Source organism: Salvelinus namaycush, chromosome 8 (genome assembly GCF_016432855.1).
Source record: "Salvelinus namaycush isolate Seneca chromosome 8, SaNama_1.0, whole genome shotgun sequence".
Taxonomy (NCBI): domain Eukaryota; kingdom Metazoa; phylum Chordata; class Actinopteri; order Salmoniformes; family Salmonidae; genus Salvelinus; species Salvelinus namaycush.
This window is the reverse complement of record NC_052314.1, coordinates 46,056,221-46,077,760: the sequence shown is the minus strand read 5'-3', so window position 1 is coordinate 46,077,760 and position 21,540 is coordinate 46,056,221. Positions and strand designations below refer to the sequence as shown.

General features: G+C 43.4%; 1 protein-coding gene across 1 annotated transcript; it reads right to left on the bottom strand.

Moving 5' to 3' along the window:
• Nucleotides 1-9,416: 9,416 nt before the first annotated feature.
• On the bottom strand, nucleotides 9,417-20,620 carry LOC120052745 (jupiter microtubule associated homolog 2-like). The gene is made up of 5 exons (XM_038999836.1): nucleotides 20,467-20,620; nucleotides 19,232-19,380; nucleotides 12,660-12,805; nucleotides 12,495-12,543; nucleotides 9,417-12,251 (listed from the first exon to the last, which is right to left on the bottom strand). Exons 1-5 carry the CDS (start codon nucleotides 20,520-20,522, stop codon nucleotides 12,013-12,015), a joined length of 639 nt encoding a protein of 212 aa, XP_038855764.1. The 5' UTR covers nucleotides 20,523-20,620; the 3' UTR covers nucleotides 9,417-12,012.
• Between the last annotated feature and the right edge of the window lie 920 nt (nucleotides 20,621-21,540).

Sequence of the window (21,540 nt, the reverse complement as noted above, 5' to 3'; positions counted from 1 at the left end):
GCGAGATATGTACACACTCTTAAAGTGGCTAGTGTTCCATTTATTAAAGTGGCCAATGACATCAAGTCTGTAGGTAGGCAGCCGCCTCTTTGTGCTAGTGGTGGCTGTTTAACAATCTGATGGCCTTGAGATTGAAAAACAGCTTCTATATTTTTTGCCTTCCTGTGACATCGGCTGTTGTAGGTATCTTGGAGGGCAGGTAGTTTGCCCCAGGTGATGCGTTGTGCAGACCGCACCACCCTCTGGAGAGCCTTGCGGTTGTGGGTGGTGCAGTTGCCATACCAGGCGGTGATACAGCCTGACAGGATGCTCTCAATTGTGCACCTGTAAAAGTTAGTGAGAGTTTCGGTGACAAGCCACATTTTTTCAGCCTCCTGAGGTTGAAGAGGCGCTGCTTTCACCCCACCACATTTAAAGAAATGTAGCCAATTTATTAATTACTACATTTAATGTTATTTACTACATAACAATAGATAATTAATCCAGGGATTCTTTTTTTTGGGGGGGTAAATACAGGCAAATATAAGTCACCTTGTCCTAGAGATTTACAGGGTTATCAAAACGTCACACCAGGGCAAGCCTACACGAAACACAGCCCTTATTTGTGTTTCTAAAATACCCTATGGGAAAAATGGTGGAATAACGATTGGAACCATTTCCCTGTTTGACCGCTAGGTTTTATGAGTATTATGACTCATACTGTGGTACTCTATTGCAAACAGGATGCATATTTTTATTCTGTAAGGGCTTACTTTTCACTCTGTCATTTAGCTTAGTATTATGGAGTAACTACAATTTTGTTGATCCATCCTCAGTTTTCTCCTATCAGAGCAATTAAACCAACTGATTTAAAGTTACCATTGGCCTCATGGTGAAATCCCTTCCTTTCTGGCAACTGAGTTAGGAAATACTTTGTAGTGACTGGTTGTATTGATATACCATCCAAAGTGTAATTAATAACTTCGCCATGCTCAAAAGGATATTTAATGTGAATTTTTGTGTTTGAAATTCACTGCTCAACTGAGGGACCTTACAGATATTTGTGTGTGGGGTACAGAGATGACGTAGTCATAAAAAATAATAATGTTAAACACTATTATTGCACAGTGTGAGTCCATGCAACTTATGTGACTTGTTAAGCACATTTTACTCCTGAACTTATTTAGGCTTGCCATAACGAAGGGGTTGAATTACTAAAAACATTATGGGGTAGTGTTATGGGGTAGTGTTTAGGCCAGTGACAGAATATCTAAATTGAATCCATTTTAAATTCAGGCTGGGTGAGTGGTGGAAAAAGTACTCAATTGTCATACTTGAGTAAAAGTAAACATATGGGTGTTTCTATAAAAAAAAGGGGGCCAATGTGTGACATCAGGGTCAACATTTCAAAATGGTTTGATATACATTTAAATATGATTTTCTGGGCCCTCACACTGTCAGCTTACCAGTACACTATAGTGTACAGAGCGAGGAAGGACAATGCAAACGCGCTCAGCCGTCTCCCGCTACCAGAGATGCCCGCCACAACTGTGGTGCCTCCCGAGACAATTGTCAAACTCACCTTTGAATGCCAAACAGATCAAACAGTGGACAGACCGGGATCCTATCCTGGCCCAAGTGAAAAGATTCCTTATGCAGGGTTGGCCTCCTGTCATAGAGGATAAGGGACTGAGACCTTATGCAAAGCGCAAAACTGAGCTGAGTGTGCATGATGGCTGCATACTCTGATGGTCCAGAGTGGTTGTTCCGCCCCCTGGCCGTGCACAAGTCATGGATGAGGTCCATGAGGCTTACCTGGGTGCCTCCCGGATGAAAAGTTTAGCCAGATCTTACATCTGGTGGCCTAACATGGATCAGGATGTAGAAAACAAAGTGAAATCATGTTCTGAGTGCCAGATCAACCAGAAGATGGCGCCGCCCACGCCGCTACATCTGTGGAACCACCCATGGTCCAGGCTGCACATAGACTTCGCAGGCCCTTTCGTGGGCCACATGTCCCTTGTCATGGTGGACGCTCACTCCAAGTGGCTGGAGTCTTACATCATAAGCAACAACCATCAAAATGCTTTGGCAGGTGTTTGCAACACATGGTCTGCCTGACTCTCATGTTCGACAACGCAACAACCTTTACCTGTGACTTGGCGGATCGGGCTGTGCAGACACTAAAAGAGAGGCTCAAAAAGATGACTGGGGGAACCATCACAACTAAGCTCTCTCGGTTCTTGTTCCATTACCGCATCACGCCACAAACAACAGGACAGGCTCCAGCTGAGATGTTGATGGGCAGAAAGCCAAAACCTCACCTGGATCTACTGTGTCCGGATATCAAACCACGAGTGGAACGGAAGCAGGAGACACATGACCCCCACGCGAGGGAGAGACAGTTAAAACCCAATGACAATGTCTACATTCGCAACTTCACAAGAAGCCAACGTTGGTTGCCCGGTATCATTCTGAGTCAGAGTGGTCAAACTGACTGATGGTCGAGTCATGCGCAGACACCAGGACCACATCCGCCTGCGCTATGACAAAGAAAATACCATGTTTGCAGACGGAACCGCGGCGGGTGGTAGTATACAAGTTGAAACCCCACAGGAAACAATATCTGAGGAACAGGGGCATTCAGTGGTTCCTGCAGAGGGTGATGGATTTTCTCTCACAAACACCCGCTCCGGTGCCCTCACACCCAGCTCCACTGGGAGACGCCTTATCTGTGTCTGTGTCTTGTGGCACACCGAGTACTGCGCAGATCACAGTGTAGTGTCAAGCCTCCTGAAAGACTAACTCTGAGACCGAGAGACTTGTAGTGTTAGTGTTTGTTTGGAACAGCAGACTTAGTTGAAAAGAAATAAGGACTGCCATTTTTTGTTTGTTTACATTTACAGTAACACTAGCAGAAGTTCTAAAGTGTTGAAAAGAAAACAATGATGTGGTTTACTTGTTGATCTTATGTTCTTTCCTCACAGATTGAAATTAAGGGGGGAGAAGTGTTATAGTGTGGACACTATATAAATAATTACATTGAAAATGTTATTGTACTTACCTGCAGTATAGTATGATTACTATTCATGTGTTCATGGTTATTATTGGCATTGGCCTTGACCGTGACTTTTCCCTTTGATGATGTCATCACCCAGAGTTGTACCTGTTCAATGCGACTCTACCACAGGTTGAGTGGGCTTTATCGGTTGCTGTATTTATACCGTTTGTACATGGCCGTACACCTTTTATTAGGTTGACAGTAAAGGAAAGTAATATTGAATTGCGTGTGGGCATTCCTTGTCAAGTTACTACAATTATCATAATCACCAGCGTAGAATCCCAAAATTCGGCCCCATTTCCTCAGGACACGGATAAACTCCTGACCCCCTTTATCCAGGTCAGGTGCTTCTTTTATTATGCTACGCATTTCACCAATACTCAGCAGCTTGTGGTGGTGTTGAATTTGGAGTCATGTTATGGATTGGCCATCTGGCAGAATGGGGTTCCCTCCCTCTGGGAGTCTCTGCCCAGGATCATAAGTCATCGCAACTGCATGAGTACGAACCGGGCACACATGGTTTCCAGAATCACTCGGATCTATGATCCAGTCCGGGACTACTATGTCTGGATTGGTGATACATCCCTCTGCTTCTTCTCTCAACCCATAACACTCCTTTTCCTCTATATGAGAGGGATATAGCGGAGACATGACCTGTTTAGCCTGGGATACATGATATCCCGGGGGGAACGGTGGGGAAGTGGCGAGACTACATACCCCCCAATGGTGTTCTGATACGGACAGCCGTAAATTGTTGGAGTTTATTTAGATTATTATTCCACAGCCCTCGTGAGGTCTTGGTGCTTTTCATCTACGGAACTCAAACCGGCTGCGCGCGTGCGCTATCATGCATACATTTATTTTGCCCCCCCCACACCAAACGCGATCACGACACGCAGGTTAAAATATCAAAACAAACTCTGAACCAATGACATTAATTTGGGGACAAGTCGAAAAGCATTAAACATGTATGGCAATTTAGCTAGCTAGCTTGCACTTGCTAGCTAACGTTAATTTGTCCTATTTAGCTAGCGTGCTGTTGTTAGCTAATTTGTCCTGGGATATAAACATTGAGTTATTTTACCTGAAATGCACAAGGACCTCTACTCCGACAATTAATCCACACATAAAACGGCCAACCGAATCGTTTCTAGTCATCTCTCCTCCTTCCAGGCTTTTTCATCTTTGAATTTATATGGTGATCGCATCTAAACTTTCATTGTATTACCACGACAACCGGCAACAAAGTTCGTCTTTCAATCACCCACGTGGGTATAACCAATGAGGAGATGGCACATGGGTACCTGCTTCTATAAACCAATGAGGGGATGACTTTCAGCGCGATCTGCGTCAGAAATAGGAACGACTTCTATTTTAGCCCTTGGCGCGCGCAGTGTGGGTGCAATAATTGAATAACATGGATTTCTGAATATATTTTGCGACGCACGCACACGCGACGTGTCCGGTCTGGTCAGCATGTAACTCATGAGCCCGCCCATCTAGTAGTTGCATCATACTTGTCAGTCGCCTGGACAAGATGAGCCTGCAAACCAAGTTTATCCACCCACTGGGTCACAGAGCTGCATAAGACAAAGAATAGTTCCCACCAGCACAAGTATTTATACCCCCGTTTAGGTGGAGTCTCCTCCTTTTCTCTAAACATTACATCTTTGTTGCTAGGCAGGACGTTAAGGGATGTGGGTAATAAACTGTTCCTTCTCCCTTCATGTGACCTAACCTCGGCCCTCACTGCTCACTAATCCACCCTTATCAGTGACCTCAACCTCAACCACCTTTTCCCTAACTTAGTAACTCTCCAAGCCCAAGGCTCATATCCACCCTTAATTGACCCCACCATATACATTCCTCCAATATATAAACATGAACTTCTGGTGTAGCAAGTATTTCAAATTACAATCCAACATGTTTTTCCAACAGAATTGGCAGAGTGAATACACCCCTGATCACACGCAAGCAGTTCACTTTCATAGCAGCCATATAAAAACAGCATGATCATGATTACTTTGCTCCTTTTGTGTGTGTGTGTGTGTGAGAGATATATATATATATATACACACACACACACACACACACAATTCCTTCTTGCAACTATCTATGCACTCTCCTCCTCTCACCTTTTCCCGTCACTTGTGGACTTAAGTGCATTGTCACCTCATAGTCAACATAGCTACTAGAACTAACGTTAGTAAAGATGCTACAATCATGCAGTACAGTGTACAGTCAGCAAGCAGTTTAGCAGTTACACTGGTGGACCCCGGTGGCAACAAATTAATAAAACCAAAAGCTTACCTTGACTTGGAGTTCCAGTATTTGATAGCCATAGTCAGCTAGCTAAAATAACATCCCTCTCTGTTTGAGACAGGTGTTTGAGTAGGCTACACTAGCTAGCTGCATTCAGCTAGCTAAGGGAAAGTAAAAGTAAAAAATAATATATATATATATATATAGCTATTTCTCTCGCTCGCATTTCTTAAAGCCAACACCTCCTTTGGCCGCCTTTCCTTCCAGTTCTCTGCTGCCAATGACTGGAACGAATTGCAAAAATCGCTGAAGCTGGAGACTTATATTTCCCTCACTAACTTTAAACATCAGCTATCTGAGCAGCTAACCGATTGCTGCATCTGTACATAGCCCATCTGTATATAGCCCATCCAATCTACCTACCTCATCACCACATTGTTTTTATTGACTTTTCTGCTCTTTTGCATACCAGTATTTCTACTTGCACATCATCATCTGCACATCTATCACTCTTGTTAATTTGCTCAATTGTAATTACTTCGCTACTATGGCCTATTTATTGCCTTACCTCCTCATGCCATTTGCACACACTGTATACAGACTTTCTTTTTTTCTATTGTGTTATTGACTGTACGCTTGTTTATTCCGTGTGTAACTCTGTGTTGTTGTTTGTGTTGCACTGCTTTGCTTTATCTTGGCCAGGTCGCAGTTGTAAATGAGAACTTGTTCTCAACTGGCCTACCTGGTTAAATAAAGGTGAAATAAAAAAAGATATCAGTTTGGAAGAAATTACACCGTTCAACTATTGTCTTTCTCTCTGAGTCAACTATTCACCACATGTTAAGCACTGCAGAGATGGCTAGCTGTAGATTATGCTTTCAGTACTAGATTCATTCTCTGATGTTTTGATTGGGTCCACAACATGTCAGTTCATACTGCAAGAGCTCTGATAGGTTAGAGGACGTCCTCCGGAAGTTGTCATACTTACTAAGTCTGTGGAATGGGGTGAAATATTGAAGTCAATGTACCCAGAGGAAGACAGAAGCTAGCTGTCCTCCAGCTACACCATGGTGCTACCCCCTACAGATTGCTAATGTAGACTATTGCAAAACAGTGTGTTTTAATCAATTATTTGGTGACGTGAATATATTTAGAATAGTTTTATTTAAAAAGGATAACTTTTAATGTTTCACTTGTCATGCCTCTCCTGGGTGAGGATCAAAGGCCTTGGTAAATCAATCACCTTGGTAAATAGCTGACATCAACCAGACCTGGTTTTGATACCTTAACACTCGGTCGTAAATTAGGCAGGAGGGGAATCTTTCCCTTTGCTCCTCAGTATTGGGAAAGAAAAGTGCTTTGTCTCCAGAAGACTTCTGCTGCCAAAACCTTTTGTCCAAAAAGTGAACATTGGAACATTATTTCTAACATCCGAATGTTTGGAATGGTCAGTGGGGATCTAATGAATAATAATGTCGTATTGCTTTTCATTTTGTGATGGTTCATACAGTTTTTAATAACAACTGCTGTATGAACCAACTGCTGTAAGTTAGGAAGGAAACCCCCTCCAGCTGTTAAGTTTCCATCCAATATGATGTTAATACAATATGAAAAACGATGAAACTATTTTTGTTAAGATAGAAAACTAAAAGCACATTCCTAATGAGATCATAGTTTGTGTCCCTTGCACATTAACTAAGCCACGCCCCGAATGAGGTCAGAAGAGTGTGTCAGTGTGATGGAACCGCCCTTTTCAACCAGAGTGCTGAAAATAACTCGCTAACGTGAAGCATGAGCTAAATGTTACAAATGGTTGGAAACTCAAACTCAATGAGTTGAAGATGAACTCACTAGACCAAAACATTGACAGTCTGCAGCTGTGCATGTAAAGGGATTAGAACGTTGACTATCTACCCGAGAAAGGAAGGGGAAGATCCCATCTCAGACAATCATGGGTACATCTGAAGATCTGTTCTGAAGAAACCACTCCAAGCCAGGACAACTAAGGACCATGTGACCTCTGGTGGACAATCAGAGCCATTCCCCATAGAAGGATCGATGGTCATCTCTCTGTTGAAACCAAACAAAAGACATCTACACGTAATTGTAGTAATTACATTTCTTACCTAGACGGGCGGTGGTTCATGTGCAAGGTATATGATTAATGTGAGAATAGTTATAGAATGTATCCACGATAAATGTCCCTTTCTATCGCTCTTTCCCCACCCCCTCTTCATTGTGTAACAAGCCATCATATCTTGTCAGTCCACTAGGGACTTTTGTCTCATGTAAGTATGTGTATTCTGTGTTATTTAGTTAGTAAATAAATCATTAAATACATGTGTGTAGAACTGAATGATCAGAAAAGTTTTTTTTTTTTTGCACTGAAACATGCAAAAAAAATCCCTGCTAGGGGGAAATGCAGGTTTTAACTAATTAAACACATAATATGATCTACATGATCGGTCTGTGTGTGTAAAATAAAAAGTGGTTAATGTGAACCTAACTCACAGCTAAAAAAAATGTAAAGAAAGCAATCCACATGTTATTTGTTGCCTAGACTTTACTGTAAATGACACAAGTCTTGAGACAAAAAACAATACACTAATATTGCAGTTAGCCATGACAACCTTTATAATAGAACACTTGTGACCACACACAATCTAAATATTGCACTTGGGGAAAAACAGCTTAAAGTAGAAATAGAATGAAACAAGCAAGCATTCTATTTTTGCTCTATTATAGTGGCCACTATAGTAGACGACATCGATCAAGTGCTACATGTGTGCATAAATAACATTCACTGAGTATTTTTTTTAAATAATCCTCCCTCTCTCATACACACACGTGTTACTGTCAAGTTCAACACAACAAAAACTATATATTTGGGCTACACTGCACATTATTACATTGTACACTTTCTGCCTGTGGACATCTGTTCGACAATGTGCCAGCACAGCATGATACCTGGCATACCCCCTTTTATCCACTGTATTGAAAAAGTATGAAAAAGGTAAAGTGTGTAGTGTTCCTTTCAACTCTATAGTGGCTTCCGGCTTAGGCCAAAGCCAGGTCCAGCTCCACTTGATCCCCGAATCCACTTGCTTAACAAGCAACGCCTCATTTTCACCTAATTCTCTCATTCTGAAAATTAACCACACACTGTAGAGGGAAACAGTTAGTTCGTTAGCTAGTTAACATTTCAGATTGCCAGGGTCCAGTAAGCAACTAACGCGTTATAACTTGAAGAATGGCAAGGAGTCGTATACCAGTTAATACTATAGCGAATTGGTTAGGTTACTAATGTTAGCTCATCTGATGTTATAACTTTAGCGGTCTGACTTCATTAGCCTGCTAATCTTCACACACCAAACTCAATTATTTGATCAGTTAAGTTGGCTAATGTTCCTCAACATTTCTCTGGCTAGCTAACGGAGAATTCGATCCAGCTAGCAAGATACTTGACAATGCTAACACTTGTTCCACCAGTTTCTCCCTCACCTCAAACTTTCCAAATGCCAGCTGTTTTTCCAGTTACAGCTCATGAAGTACGCTTCATTACCCCAGTCTCCGTGGTCAGGCTTCTCACCTACCTCTTCGTTATCATTCAAGGGACACGCTGCTGTTAACTGGCAAACTGCCTTTCCACTCCGCTCTTTCCAGAGTGCACGCTGATGCTGTAACTAGCAAATTTGTCTCGTCAGTGGCGTGCTGCATTCTGTTATGTGAACGATTGGCTGAGCCTTGGATACAGCCAGTATTGGTCCAAAACATGCATCACTCGTTCACATACAGCCCGTAGTCAACCAAAACCCCCCCTCATGTAGGTCACCTATTTTGGATTCAAAAAGGCGAATTTCGCCGAAAGGTACTAGTTTGCATTCCTGCAAGAAGTCTGCGATGTTCAGAATGAGACTGATATAAGGTAATGGTTGATGTGACTTATTGATATATAACTTATATGTAATCTTGAGTTTAATTTGGGAGATGGTAACTCATTAAACAACTTCTTCCATGGTGCCCCAAATTCCTAATGAGCTGTTACATGATACATTTGATAACCATTAAACATAGAAGATTCGATAAATACGTCATCACATTAATCAAAATCACGACACAAGTTTTTATTAAATTCACTGAGGATGGTCCTTCCCTTCCTCCTCCACTGGTTCAGCATTATTTGTCAGGTCCTGGTATTGTAAAGCAGCACCCTCTGGTGGTCCAAGTTGGAACTATATCCTCCTTGTGGCTAGTCTAGATACCAGTATGTTTGTGCCATCATGCAACTCCTTGTCATGTCATAATGCCAAACATGTACAATGGTACTGACAGTGAATGGAAATAAGTTGTAAACTCTCTCAATTGATCTCAAAAGCAGCCCAAATTCCCAAGGCCAAGCAGACATATCAGACTGCCTCTATTCACGTGAGGGTGGCCGGCGTAACTCCATGAGACATGTGTCATGTGAGAGGAACCATCTTACTCCAACAGAAGTTAAAGGCCATGAGCAGAGCCACACAAAGGCATCACTAAGGGTAGGGCAAAAATACATGTGATTATATTATAGTGATAAAGGCCTAGTTTGTGTTTAGAATATTCAAGCATGCCTTGACATTACACAAGGGTAAATTTGACTTCAGCAACCGCCAAAGGGGGAAATTAGCATACAGCAGCCATAAACACAGCAATAAAAACAATCACATGTAAACTCAAAGTACTTCCATTTTATAGTTGTTCAAGGTTGATTGAACATAAACTAAAGAATCAATGAATGGAATCTCCATCATGACATTTCTTGCATTGGGAATTGACAACACCTACAATATAAGGGGTGTGCCAGATATCCCATTTCAAAACGCTAACAGAGGATGAACCCTCCCAATGTATTCATCTGGTTTGTATTCACTAAAAAAAATAATAAAAAGGGCCAAAATGGAGGGACTACCTGAACTAAAAATAACTTGTTTTTCACCACAAAACCTTTGCTACAGTATGCACTAATAAATACAACCCTTAGGCTGAAATTGCAAATTGTGATGATTCCATTATTTAATCAATATATTGACACCACCAATACCGAAGTCCTGAAAATAGTCTGAATAAGTTTTATTGCAATACACAGGTTATTTTTGCTTTTCCTCTGCTGTGAACTTTGCCTGCCAGGCACTCCAACACGCAGGGGTTAAGATGGCACCAGGAGACCTTGAACAGGGGCGCGTTCCAGACTGCCTACAAACCGACCACAGTGCACAAATCACTGAATGATTTAATACCACGCCATCTAGTCAGTTGATGCAGTTATTAACCAGGCTTCCATCCAACATTTTTTTGAGTAAAGAAGGTCCCATTTAACTTGTACTTTTTATTTAGTACATGGGAATTTAATGGCAAAATAAATGTTGATTTGCACTAAGTCATCACGCACAGCCTTTAATATAATGCTGAACTCACCAAAGTCTTAAAAGGTTTATACGTTGACTTGAAACTACTGACATGTTAAAACGCTTATCCGGGCGTTGTAAGAAATGGTGCACGACTGCTACGTAGGCAGCCTGGAACGTGGTGCGGTGTATGGGTGGCTAGGGGTTCCTTAGCGTCTCCCAAGTCCCCATCCGTATTTTGACCAGTCATTTACTATTCCAGAGTTCACTTGTGTACAGCAGACGTTTTAATTTAAAACAGAGGCCTCCCCGAGTGGATACAATCCTCTGATAACAGCAAGCAATGGTAACAGAGCAGGGAACAACCACAACACATTCAGCCATTTGCACGGGAGATATATAAAACCATAGTGGAATTTCTTCCACAGAACAAGAACTTTGGGGGTGGGCAATGCATCATGGGTGCTGCCCATAGCTCTTTGCTTTGCATTCATTAGTTAGTCGATGTTTTGCTTTTTTTCCCTGAACAGGAGTTTGTTTCTGGCTGCAGACAGAAACAAGATAGGTTTGATTATTAGTGGAGAGAGAAAAGGAGTGTGATGAAATGGAAAACTGAATGAGCATGATATAGGGATACCTGTTACTCTTAACAAACTGACAGTAAAGAGGGATTTTGATCACTTAAGGGCTTACTATGACAACCGTTTGCATGGGCAACAAACAGATCTCAATGCCGACACAGATACACTGCTGAGTCATAATCGGAATTACAAATAGATGCCAGTGATTGACTAAATTAACCTTTGTAATAAACACAACATTTAAAACCATGTAATACAAAAAATAACATTTACAGCAAGAAATAGAACCCTTGCAATGAATCGGGAATTTAACCATTTTGAATGATTGGACAGGAATTTAGCCTGTAAAAATGATTGAGATCATGTTGCTATCAAGCAGGAAGAAAATAATCTAAAGAAACTAAAATGAACAGGGGGAGGTTAGGTCAAGAATGGGTTAGATTAAAAAGTGCAAGACATGGAAGGACAGAGTGAAAAGGGAAAATGAACAGAACAGAGAATAGTGGTGTGCATGGGTTGTATCCCAAATGGCTCCGTTTCCTATACAGTCCACTAATTTTGACCAGGGACCATAAACTTGTCCTGTCCAGGGGGTGTACTTGTACATCAAGCAGCCTCACGCTACAGAAACAAGAGATGGGCTCCTGCCCTACGTGCCGTTCTGGCTCGGACAAGGGTTACTTACTTATATAGGGAATAAGGTGCCATTTGGGATGCATACATGAATAGATGGGATGGAGGAGCTGGATCAGTAGAACACCACACTAGACTTCCCTCCTGGGGGGTTAAGGACCTTGTTGTGGGAGCGGGGGCGGGGGCCGAGGTGGGGCTCGTGGTCCTTCAGTGAGAGTTCACTAAGGGAGGTCTCTGGCTTCTTGATAGAGGGAGCAGGCGCAGTCTCCACCGCTGCTTTGGTGGGAGTGGGGGGAGGGGAGGCGACGTTCTCTTCCTTCACCTCCTTGGCCGGGCTCCCCTTCGGCAGAGGAGCTGAGAGCGAAAGGGAGAGAGGGATAAGAGAGAAAAAGATGAGAAACCGAGTTAGATTTACCTGGTACCAAATGGTACATAAGACTTGGTGTCAACATCTTAAAGAAACCGATTAGTAATTAATAATTATGCAATTATTAAGTCATTATTATTAGCTTGGTCAACAAGTCATTTCTAGTAACTGCCTGGCAGACAGCGGGCTGTAAAGTGGTAGCCAGAATCCATTATCCGTGTCAAACTCACCTGGGGGCTCGGGTATGGGCATGGGACTTTCACCCACAGAAATGTTGTCCTAGGAATAATAAGAAGAACATGTCAATATAGCCTATACATCATGCAAATTAAAAATCCATAACCATTAGTGATTTGGAATGGGAGAGACTGGGGGACAAGGATGGTCTGGATTACCTTTGGCTTGTTGGAATGGGCTTTGTCGGAGGGAGGGGCGCTCTCTAGCCCCCAGATGATGTTGCTGGTGTTGCCGCCTGGGGGTACGGGTCTCCGTTGCTCGGCTGGGGCATCTGGAGAACCAAATATCCCACTGCTTTTACCCCCTGCATCGAAGAAGGACAGCGAGTCAAATATTTTTTACATGCACCAGGAATTTGACCTTGTAAAATGGCACTGTCAACGCCTTAGAATAGAATACAGAAAGAACAAAATAATTTACACAAGGCATTAAAAGGTGAACATTATTGAAGGCATTGAGGAAAAGACAGACAAGTCAAATCTCCACACCAACCACTTTTTTTGTGATTAACATTTCTATAGAATGTTCACTACTCAAACTTCTTATCTGACCAATTACTGGCAACATGACGACTGTACCCACTCCAACCAAATTGAACCAGTCCCCACACACACACAAAGCCCAGTCCTACCCTCATTATGCTATAGTTATGGTGAAGAGCTTGTTGCACAGCCTGGACTGACATGAGGCATTACATTTCACAGTAAGATAACATTTCAATATCTGGGCATGTGCAGTCATAATTCTTTCTAGAACATTCTACCAGCAGAAGGGCTGAAAACTGGAAGACAAACCAGCTCAATGTGCAGAGAGACAATAGAAACTCATGATAACATATTTTATTTTAACCATCTCTGACCCTTGGCCTCAATATAGACATATTGATCCAGTCATGTGATGTCACTAGATTACATGTGGCCCAAACTTCATTTAACTAATGAAAATCTCGGTCACAACTAGGAAAATTTGGCGGCAGAGATTTTAATTTACCGGACATCCATATGCATCGTGTGTGTACCGCATTAGGGTGTCCACCTACGGTACTCAAAATCACATTTAGATTATTTTAATTAATCTTAACAGAATAGAAATTAGCCTGTACATTTGTAATAAAAAAATTATGACATGCTTATACAAACATGACAGGTTTTACTGAAAAGCAAAACATTGCCCGTTGCGTCTTCATCCCTGCTATAACCATAAATGAAACAGTTGATAAAATAAAACATTTAGTCTAGAAGAACAAGTCACCTCCATAGTAATAAAACTTCAAAATATAATATACACTGAACAAAAATATAAAACGCAACAAGTTTAAAGCTTTGACTGAGTTAAAGTTCATTAACTCAGCAAAAAAAGAAAGGCCCTTTTTCAGGACCCTGTCTTTCAAAGATAACTCGTAAAAATCCCCAAAAACTTCACAGATATTCATTGTAAAGGGTTTAAACACTGTTTCCTTGCTTGTTCAATGAACCATAAACAATTAAATGAACATGCACCTGTGGAACGGTCATTAACACACTAACAACTTAGAGACGGTAGGCAATTAAGGTCACAGTTATGAGAACTTAGGACACTAAATAGGCCTTTCTACTGACTCTGAAAAACACACACAAAAAAAAAGAGGTGCCTAGGGTCCCTGCTCATCTGCGTGAACGTGCTTTAGGCATGCTGCATTAGGCATGAGGACTGCAGATGAGGCCAGGGCAATAAATTGCCATGTCCGTACTGTGAGACGCCTAAGACAGCGCTACAGGGAGACAGGACGGACAGCTGATCGTCCTTGCAGTAACAACACCTGCACAGGATCGGTACATCTGAACATCACACCTGCGGGACAGGTACAGGATGGCAACAACAACTGCCCGAGTTACACCAGGAACGCACAATCCCTCCATCAGTGCTCAGACTGTCCGCAATAGGCTGAGAGAGGCTGGACTGAGGGCTAGTAGGCCTGTTGTAAAGCCAGGTCCTCACCAGACATCACCGGCAACAACGTCGCCTATGGGCACAAACCCACCGTCGCTGGACCAGACAGGACTGGCAAAAAGTGCTCTTCACTGACGAGTTGCGCTTAAGTCTCACCAGGGGTGATGGTCGGATTCGCTTTAATCGTCGAAGGAATGAGCGTTACACCGAGGCCTGTACTCTGGAGCGGGATCGATTTGGAGGTGGAGGCCCAATCTATGGATTTCACGTGACTGGAAATACAGATAGCGGTTCACATTTATTTATAAAATACCTTTTTTACATCAGCTGATGTCACAAAGTGCTATACAGAAACTCAACCCAAAACAGCAAGTAATGCAGATGTAGAAGCACGATGGCTAGGAAAACCTCCCAAGGCAGGAACCTAGGAAGAAACGTAGAGGAATCAGGCTCTGAGGGGTGGCCAGTCCTCTTCTGGGTGGAGATTATAACAGTACATGGCCAAGATGCTCAAACGTTCACAGATGACCAGCAGGGTCAAATAATAATAACCACAGCGGTTGTAGAGGGTGCAACAGGTCAGCACCTCAGGAGTAAATGTCAGTTGGCTTTCAAAGCAGATCATTCAGAGTTAGAGACAGCAGGTGCGGTAGGTAGAAAGAGAGAGTCGAAAACAGCAGGTTAGCACGTCCGGTGAACAGGTCAGGGTTTCATAGCCGCAGGCAGAACAGTTGAAACTGGAGCAGCAGCACGACCAGGTGGACTGGGGACAGCAAGGAGTTATCAGGCCAGGTAGTACTGAGGCATGGTCCTAGGGCTCAGGTCCTCCAAAAGAAGAGAACGAGAGAGAGAAGAGGGAGCATACTTAAATTCACACAGGACACCGGATAAGACAGGATAAATACTCCAGATATAACAGACTGACCCTAGCCCCCCAACACAAACTATTGCAGCATAATTACTGGAGGCTGAGACAGGAGGGGTCAGGAGACACTGTGGCTCTGTACGACTATACCCCTGGACAGGGCCAACCAGGCAGGATATAACCCCACCCACTTTGCCAAAGCACAGCCCCCACACCACTAGAGGGATATCTTCAACCACCAACGTACTACCTTGAGACAAGGCCGAGTATAGCCCACAAAGATCTCCCCCACGGCACGAACCCGAGGGGGCGCCAACCCGGACAGGAAGATCACATCAGAGACTCAACCCACTCAAGTGACGCACCCTTCCTAGGGACAGAATGGAAGAGCACCAGTAAGCCAGTGACTCAGCCCCCATAATAGGGTTAGAGGCAGAGAATGTCTGTGGAGAGAGGGGAACCGGCCTGGCAGAGACAAGCAAGGGTGGTTCGTCACTCCAGTGACTTTCTGTTCACCTTCACACCCCTGGGCCAGACAACACTCAATCATGGGACCAACTGAAGAGATGAGTCTTCAATAAGGACTTATAGGTAGAGACCGAATGTGCATGTCTCACGCAGATAGGCAGACCATTCCATAAAAATGTAGGAGAAAGCCCTGCCTCCAGCTGTTTGCTTAGAAATTCTAGGGACAGTAATGAGGCCTGCATCTTGTGACCGTAGCGTACGTGTGGGTATGTACGGCAGAACCAAATCGGAAAGATAGGAGCAAGCCCATGCAATGCTTTGTAGGTTAGCAGTAAAACCTTGAAATTAGCCCTAGCCTTAACAGGAAGCCAGTGTGTAGAGAGCTGACTCTTCCTAGAGCTGGCAGCCCAGCCAAACTGAGCAATCAGGGGAGAAGGGCCTTGGTCAGGGAGGTGACAAAGAACCTGATCAGGCCTTTATGGTAGTGGCCAAACAGAAGCCACTCCTCAGAAGAAGAAAAAAAGCACAACAACCCACTTGGAGTTTGACAAAAGGCACCTAAAGATCTCTCAGACCATGAGAAACAATATTCTCTGGTCTGTTAAAACCAAGATTGAACTATTTGGCCTGAATGCCAAGCGTCACGTCTGGAGGAAACCTGGAACCATCCCTTCTGTGAAGCATGGCGGTAGCAGCATCATGCTGTGGGGATGTTTTTCAGCCGCAGTGACTGGGAGACTAGTCAGGATCGAGGGAAAGATGAACAGAGCAAAGTACAGAGATCCTTGATGAAAACCTGCTCCAGATCGCTCAGGACCTCAGACTGGTGTCAAGATTCACGTTCCAACAGGACAACAACCCTAAGCACATAGCCAAGGCAATGCAGGAGTGGCTTCGTGACAATTTTCTGAATATCCTTGAGTGGCCCAGGCAGAGCCTGGACTTGAACCTGATCGAACATCTCTGGAGAGAGCTGAAAATAGCTGTCCAGCAACGCTCCCCATCCAACCTAACAGAGCTTGAGAGGATCGGCAGAGAATGGGAGAAACCCCCCCCAAATACAGGTGTGCGTGCGTCATACCCGAAGAAGACTCGTTGCTGTAATCACTGCCAGAGGCGCTTTAACAAAGTACTGAGTAAAGGTTCTGAGTACTTATATAAATGTGGTATTTCCTCTTATTTTTAACAAACATTTCTTAAACTGTTTTTTTTTTGCTTTGTCACTATGGGGTATTGTGTGTAGATTGAGGGGCAAAAATAAAATTGACTCAATTTTAGAATAAAGATGTAACGTAACAAAATGTGGAAAAAGCCAAGGGGTCTGAATACTTTCTGAAAGCACTGTACGTGGCTAAGTCTGTTTCCACTATAGGCAATTGACTGCCTAGTGATTGCAACTGATGTGACTAGTTGGAAACGATGTTTGATTTCCAAGTGCTGCTAAATTGAATTGCACCAATTGCGCATGATACACATCATTACTCTAGTCAATCAATTTCAAATCTTTACACTATACGACACAGGGGCAGTGTGTCGTATAGTGCGGCAGCAGAACTGATAGGCTGGGCCTGAAAAACACAATTTGCCTCTAATTTACTAGCGTTTCGGCAGACCTTGGCCTGCTCAAAGTTAGCCGTTGCTGTGGGAAGTCAAAATTGTTGAACTCCTTGGAGGAGCTTGCGATGTGCATCAGCCTCGTTACTTTGTCCTCAAGAAGGTGTGATCTTGAATTCGTCTATACTCTGTTTTGGAGAAAGAATCCCCTCTCGGTGGTAACACTGGAAACAGGGATTATCAACATGGTTTCCAAAGGATTTTTAAAAATTTCATGCAATTTGGCCGGCAACCATTTTATTTATCGGCTTTTCACGTATTTTTTTTTGTGCCAAAAGACGGCATTTACCGGGCTAACGGAAACCCTGGCCTGGGTGTAATCCTACACTGGACTCAACAATGAAGAGGCTGGGCTGTGGCTCTTGAGCTGGTCTGTGGCTGGGCTGTGGCTCTTCAGTTATTTCACTGCATGGAATGACAATGGCCTACTACTGATTGTTACTAGGCTAGAATAGAAGCTTCAAGTTCCTCTACATACACATCACTGATGATCTGAAATGGTCAACCCAGACAGAGTGTGGTGAAAAAGGCACAATAGCGCCTCTTCAACCTCAGGAGGCCGAAGAAATTTGGCTTGTCACCCAAAACCCCGACAAACTTTAACAGATGCACAATTGAGAGCATCCTGTCGGGCTGTATCACCACCTGGTACAGCAACTGCAACGCCACAACCGTAAGGCTCTCCAGAGGGTGGTGCGGTCTGCCCGACGCTTTACCGTCGGGCAGGCGGCAAACTACCCGCCCTTCAGGACACCTACAGGACCAGATGTCACAGGAAGGCCAAAAAGATCATCAAGGACAACAACCAGCCGAGCCACTGTCTGTTCACCCCGCTATCATCCAGAAGGCGAGGTCAGTCTAGGTGCAACGCTGGGACCGAGAACCTGATAAACAGCTTCCATCTCAAGGCTACCAGACTGTTAAAAAGCCATCACTAGCACATTAGAGGTTACTGCCCTATCTACAAAGACTTGAAATCACTAGGCACTTTAATAATGTTTACATATTTTTGCTTTACTCATATCATATGTATATACTCTATTCTATTCTAATGTATTTTAGTCTATGCTACTGACATTGCGCGTCCTAATATTGATATATTCCTTAACTTCATTATTTACTTTTAGGTTGTGTGTATTGTGTTTTGTTAGATATTACTGCACTGTTGGAGCTAGAAACACAAGCATTTCGCTACACCAGCAATAACATCTGCTAAACATGTGTATGTGACAAAATACATTTGATTTGGCTGGTTGAGTCTTGTGACACTGAAGTCAGCAGATAAAATAAGTGACCTGTTGCCCTTATCAAATGTGTGTGTCAAATCATAATTTTAATACACACACACACTGCAGCATGTCAACAAAATCCAAACATGATTTGGGGAAGAGATGGTGAGTAAGTTCACACTCATCAATGGCTCCTTTTCTAACCTTAAAAAAAGCTAACGTAGCACCTTAGTGGCAGTTTTCACACCACATAAACCTGAAAAGGCTCTGACAGCTCCAGAACCAGGGAGGGCAGTCGCTGCCTGTCTGATTGCCCAGTCAGGGGCCATCTCACCTTGTAGGAAGACATAGAAAGCTTCTTCCCTTTCCACACTGACCTGAACTTTCCTGGCTCTGATATTTTCCTTTCACATAGTCCTTTCTATCATAGTACCAACATCCTTTCATGGTTCCAGCATCTATGGTGGATGCGTAACCACTATCCTGTATTAAGGACTAAAAGAATACAGACTGCCACCCAATGTTTGGATGCATAATCAGGCCAGAGCAAAACCGCTTTGATCAATTCAGCCCAGTAGTGTGAAAAGGGAATGTATGCCGAGTAAAGGGGCCTTCTCTCTCTCACCTGGGGGGTTGGTTCGCCTGATGACACCCTGTGGCTCTGGTGGGGCGAAAAGGTTGGAGGCCATCTTGTGGGGCCGTCTCGACGCAGCTGCTTCTCCCTCGTAGCCACCAAACAGGTCGCTGGAGACACCTCCGGGGGGACGCAGAACTCTGAAAAAGAAACATCAGAATCATGCTGGTTCACAACCTTTTTTGGTTACTGTACCACCAAATGAATTTTGTTCTGCCTGGAGTTTTCCTGGAGTACCCCCTCATGTGCTTAACCAGCAGGCCTATGGTCTCATGAGTCTTCTCAAGTATCCCCCGTGGATAGGCAAACCACACTGTGGCTTCCTTGTACCCCTGGTTGGGAACCACTGATGTAAAGTATATAGCCTGTAGGCCAAACTCTACTGTCAGCATTCATCATACACAAAGGCAGGCAGTGCCTGGGATAACATGATTAGACAATGTTCCATAATGAAAACGTGCATATAGCAAAATCTAGGAATAGAATATTCGGCATGCACAACTTCTAATATAAGACAGGCCACAAATGGTGGCTGTGGCTAAAGACATCAAAAAATCTAGTTATCTGCTAATTGTACTACAGTATGACTGCAGGCTACATAGGCCTGCTGACCTAAATAAACTGTTTAAAAGTCACATTTAGTTGTGTAACGTTAGCTGATCACAAATCAACACAGAACACATATTTAAACAGTTAACGTTAGCTGGCTGTTCTTGGAATGTTCGCAGGGGGGTTAGACCGCGCAAAAAAAGTTGACCGCGCAAAAAAATACAATGACCAATTACCCTTAATTTTTAGAAATAGGTTGTGTAAACGGGTGTGGGTAACTGTGCCTGTTTTGAAAATGCAAGCAACAAGAGAACAATGAGCGTCATATCGCTGGCTACACCGTAAAAAAAAAAGAATTCCACGAGCTTCCATTTCCGCAGCCCCCCTCCACCCAAAAAACCCACACTGGTACTTCGGGCCCAAAGCCCATAGAAGTTACCTAGTTGTTACCAAACGAAAAGTTTACTACTGACAAAACGGAATAAACATTTTATCACTAAATTGTCTTATAACTAGTTAACGTTAGTATCACCAAAGTGCCATCTAGCTAGCTAACGTTATACTGCTTACAGGCTCGCGGCCAATGAGCATAAGGGGTAGCTTTCAGGAACATAGCTAGCTAGTTGCTTGAATTTTGCCTGCTGCAAATAAAACCCGTGGATGCAATTTCGTGTTACCTTGAACTTGGCTTTGCGCCATTATCGAGTCCTGAAAACATGTTCGTCGAAGTCATTATGATGACTGTCTTCGTGTGGGGGGAAATTAATGTCGTAGCTAGCTCAATTTAAAAAAAAGTTTTGTTGGTTGCGTGTTGCCCTTCCGAAACCGGGCAAAGCCCCGCCCACTCGATAGGACGAGCCAGCAATGGGAAGAGCCTCAATGGTCAAAAGGGTTATCAGTCGAAAGATGTAACTAATTTCATTGGTTAAATTACTAAAGATAACGCCCTCTTTCCATTGTGATTTGGCTTTCCGCCTGTCTGTCATATTGGGTGCACGCGGTTTACTCGCCCAGCTTTGAGCGGCATTTCCATAACTGGAAAATGAACATTTTAACTTGAAACGGTTCCAGGTAATGTAGCAGTATTTCATGGTAGTAAAGTTAAAATAGTGGGAACTTTTGTGAATGTAATGTTTACTGTTCATTTTTTGTTTATTTCACTTTTGTTTTTATCTCTTCCATTTGCTAAGGCAATGTAAACATGCGTTTCCCATGCCAATAACGCCCCTTGTTTTGAATTGATAATACATTGGTGGCGCGTGTGATGTTGGTTCTAGGCGGGGAACATACCGTAGAAATCTATCTAAACTATAATTATATGTCCCATTGCTATACCCAAATTTGCAGATGAAGGGGTTCGTTTAATCTCATCCGGGCGCCCGTGTCAGCGTGCTATAGGTACTGGCTAAAAGTTAATTGCATTTCGATTTGGAACCGGGCTGCCTCCAGGGCTTGAGCCAGCAAGTTCCGGGCTCTGGACGGCGAGTTGGCTCAAAACAAAAATGACAATTAAACACACGTCTCAAAGTAGCTCTTTAAAACAAAACATTTCAGTGAGCCCATTGACATTTCTGTCTGGAAGACCTTCCATGGTCATCCACAGAGCAGAGGCAGGTGGAAGTCCACATCCTGTGTCCAATCCACTCTCCATGCGCACCATCCTCACCCACTAGGTCCACGTCTCTTCTGACTGAGGCCCAGATAAAGGGTTGATCAGGGGGGGAACAAGTCACAAGCCAGGACATCTCTTG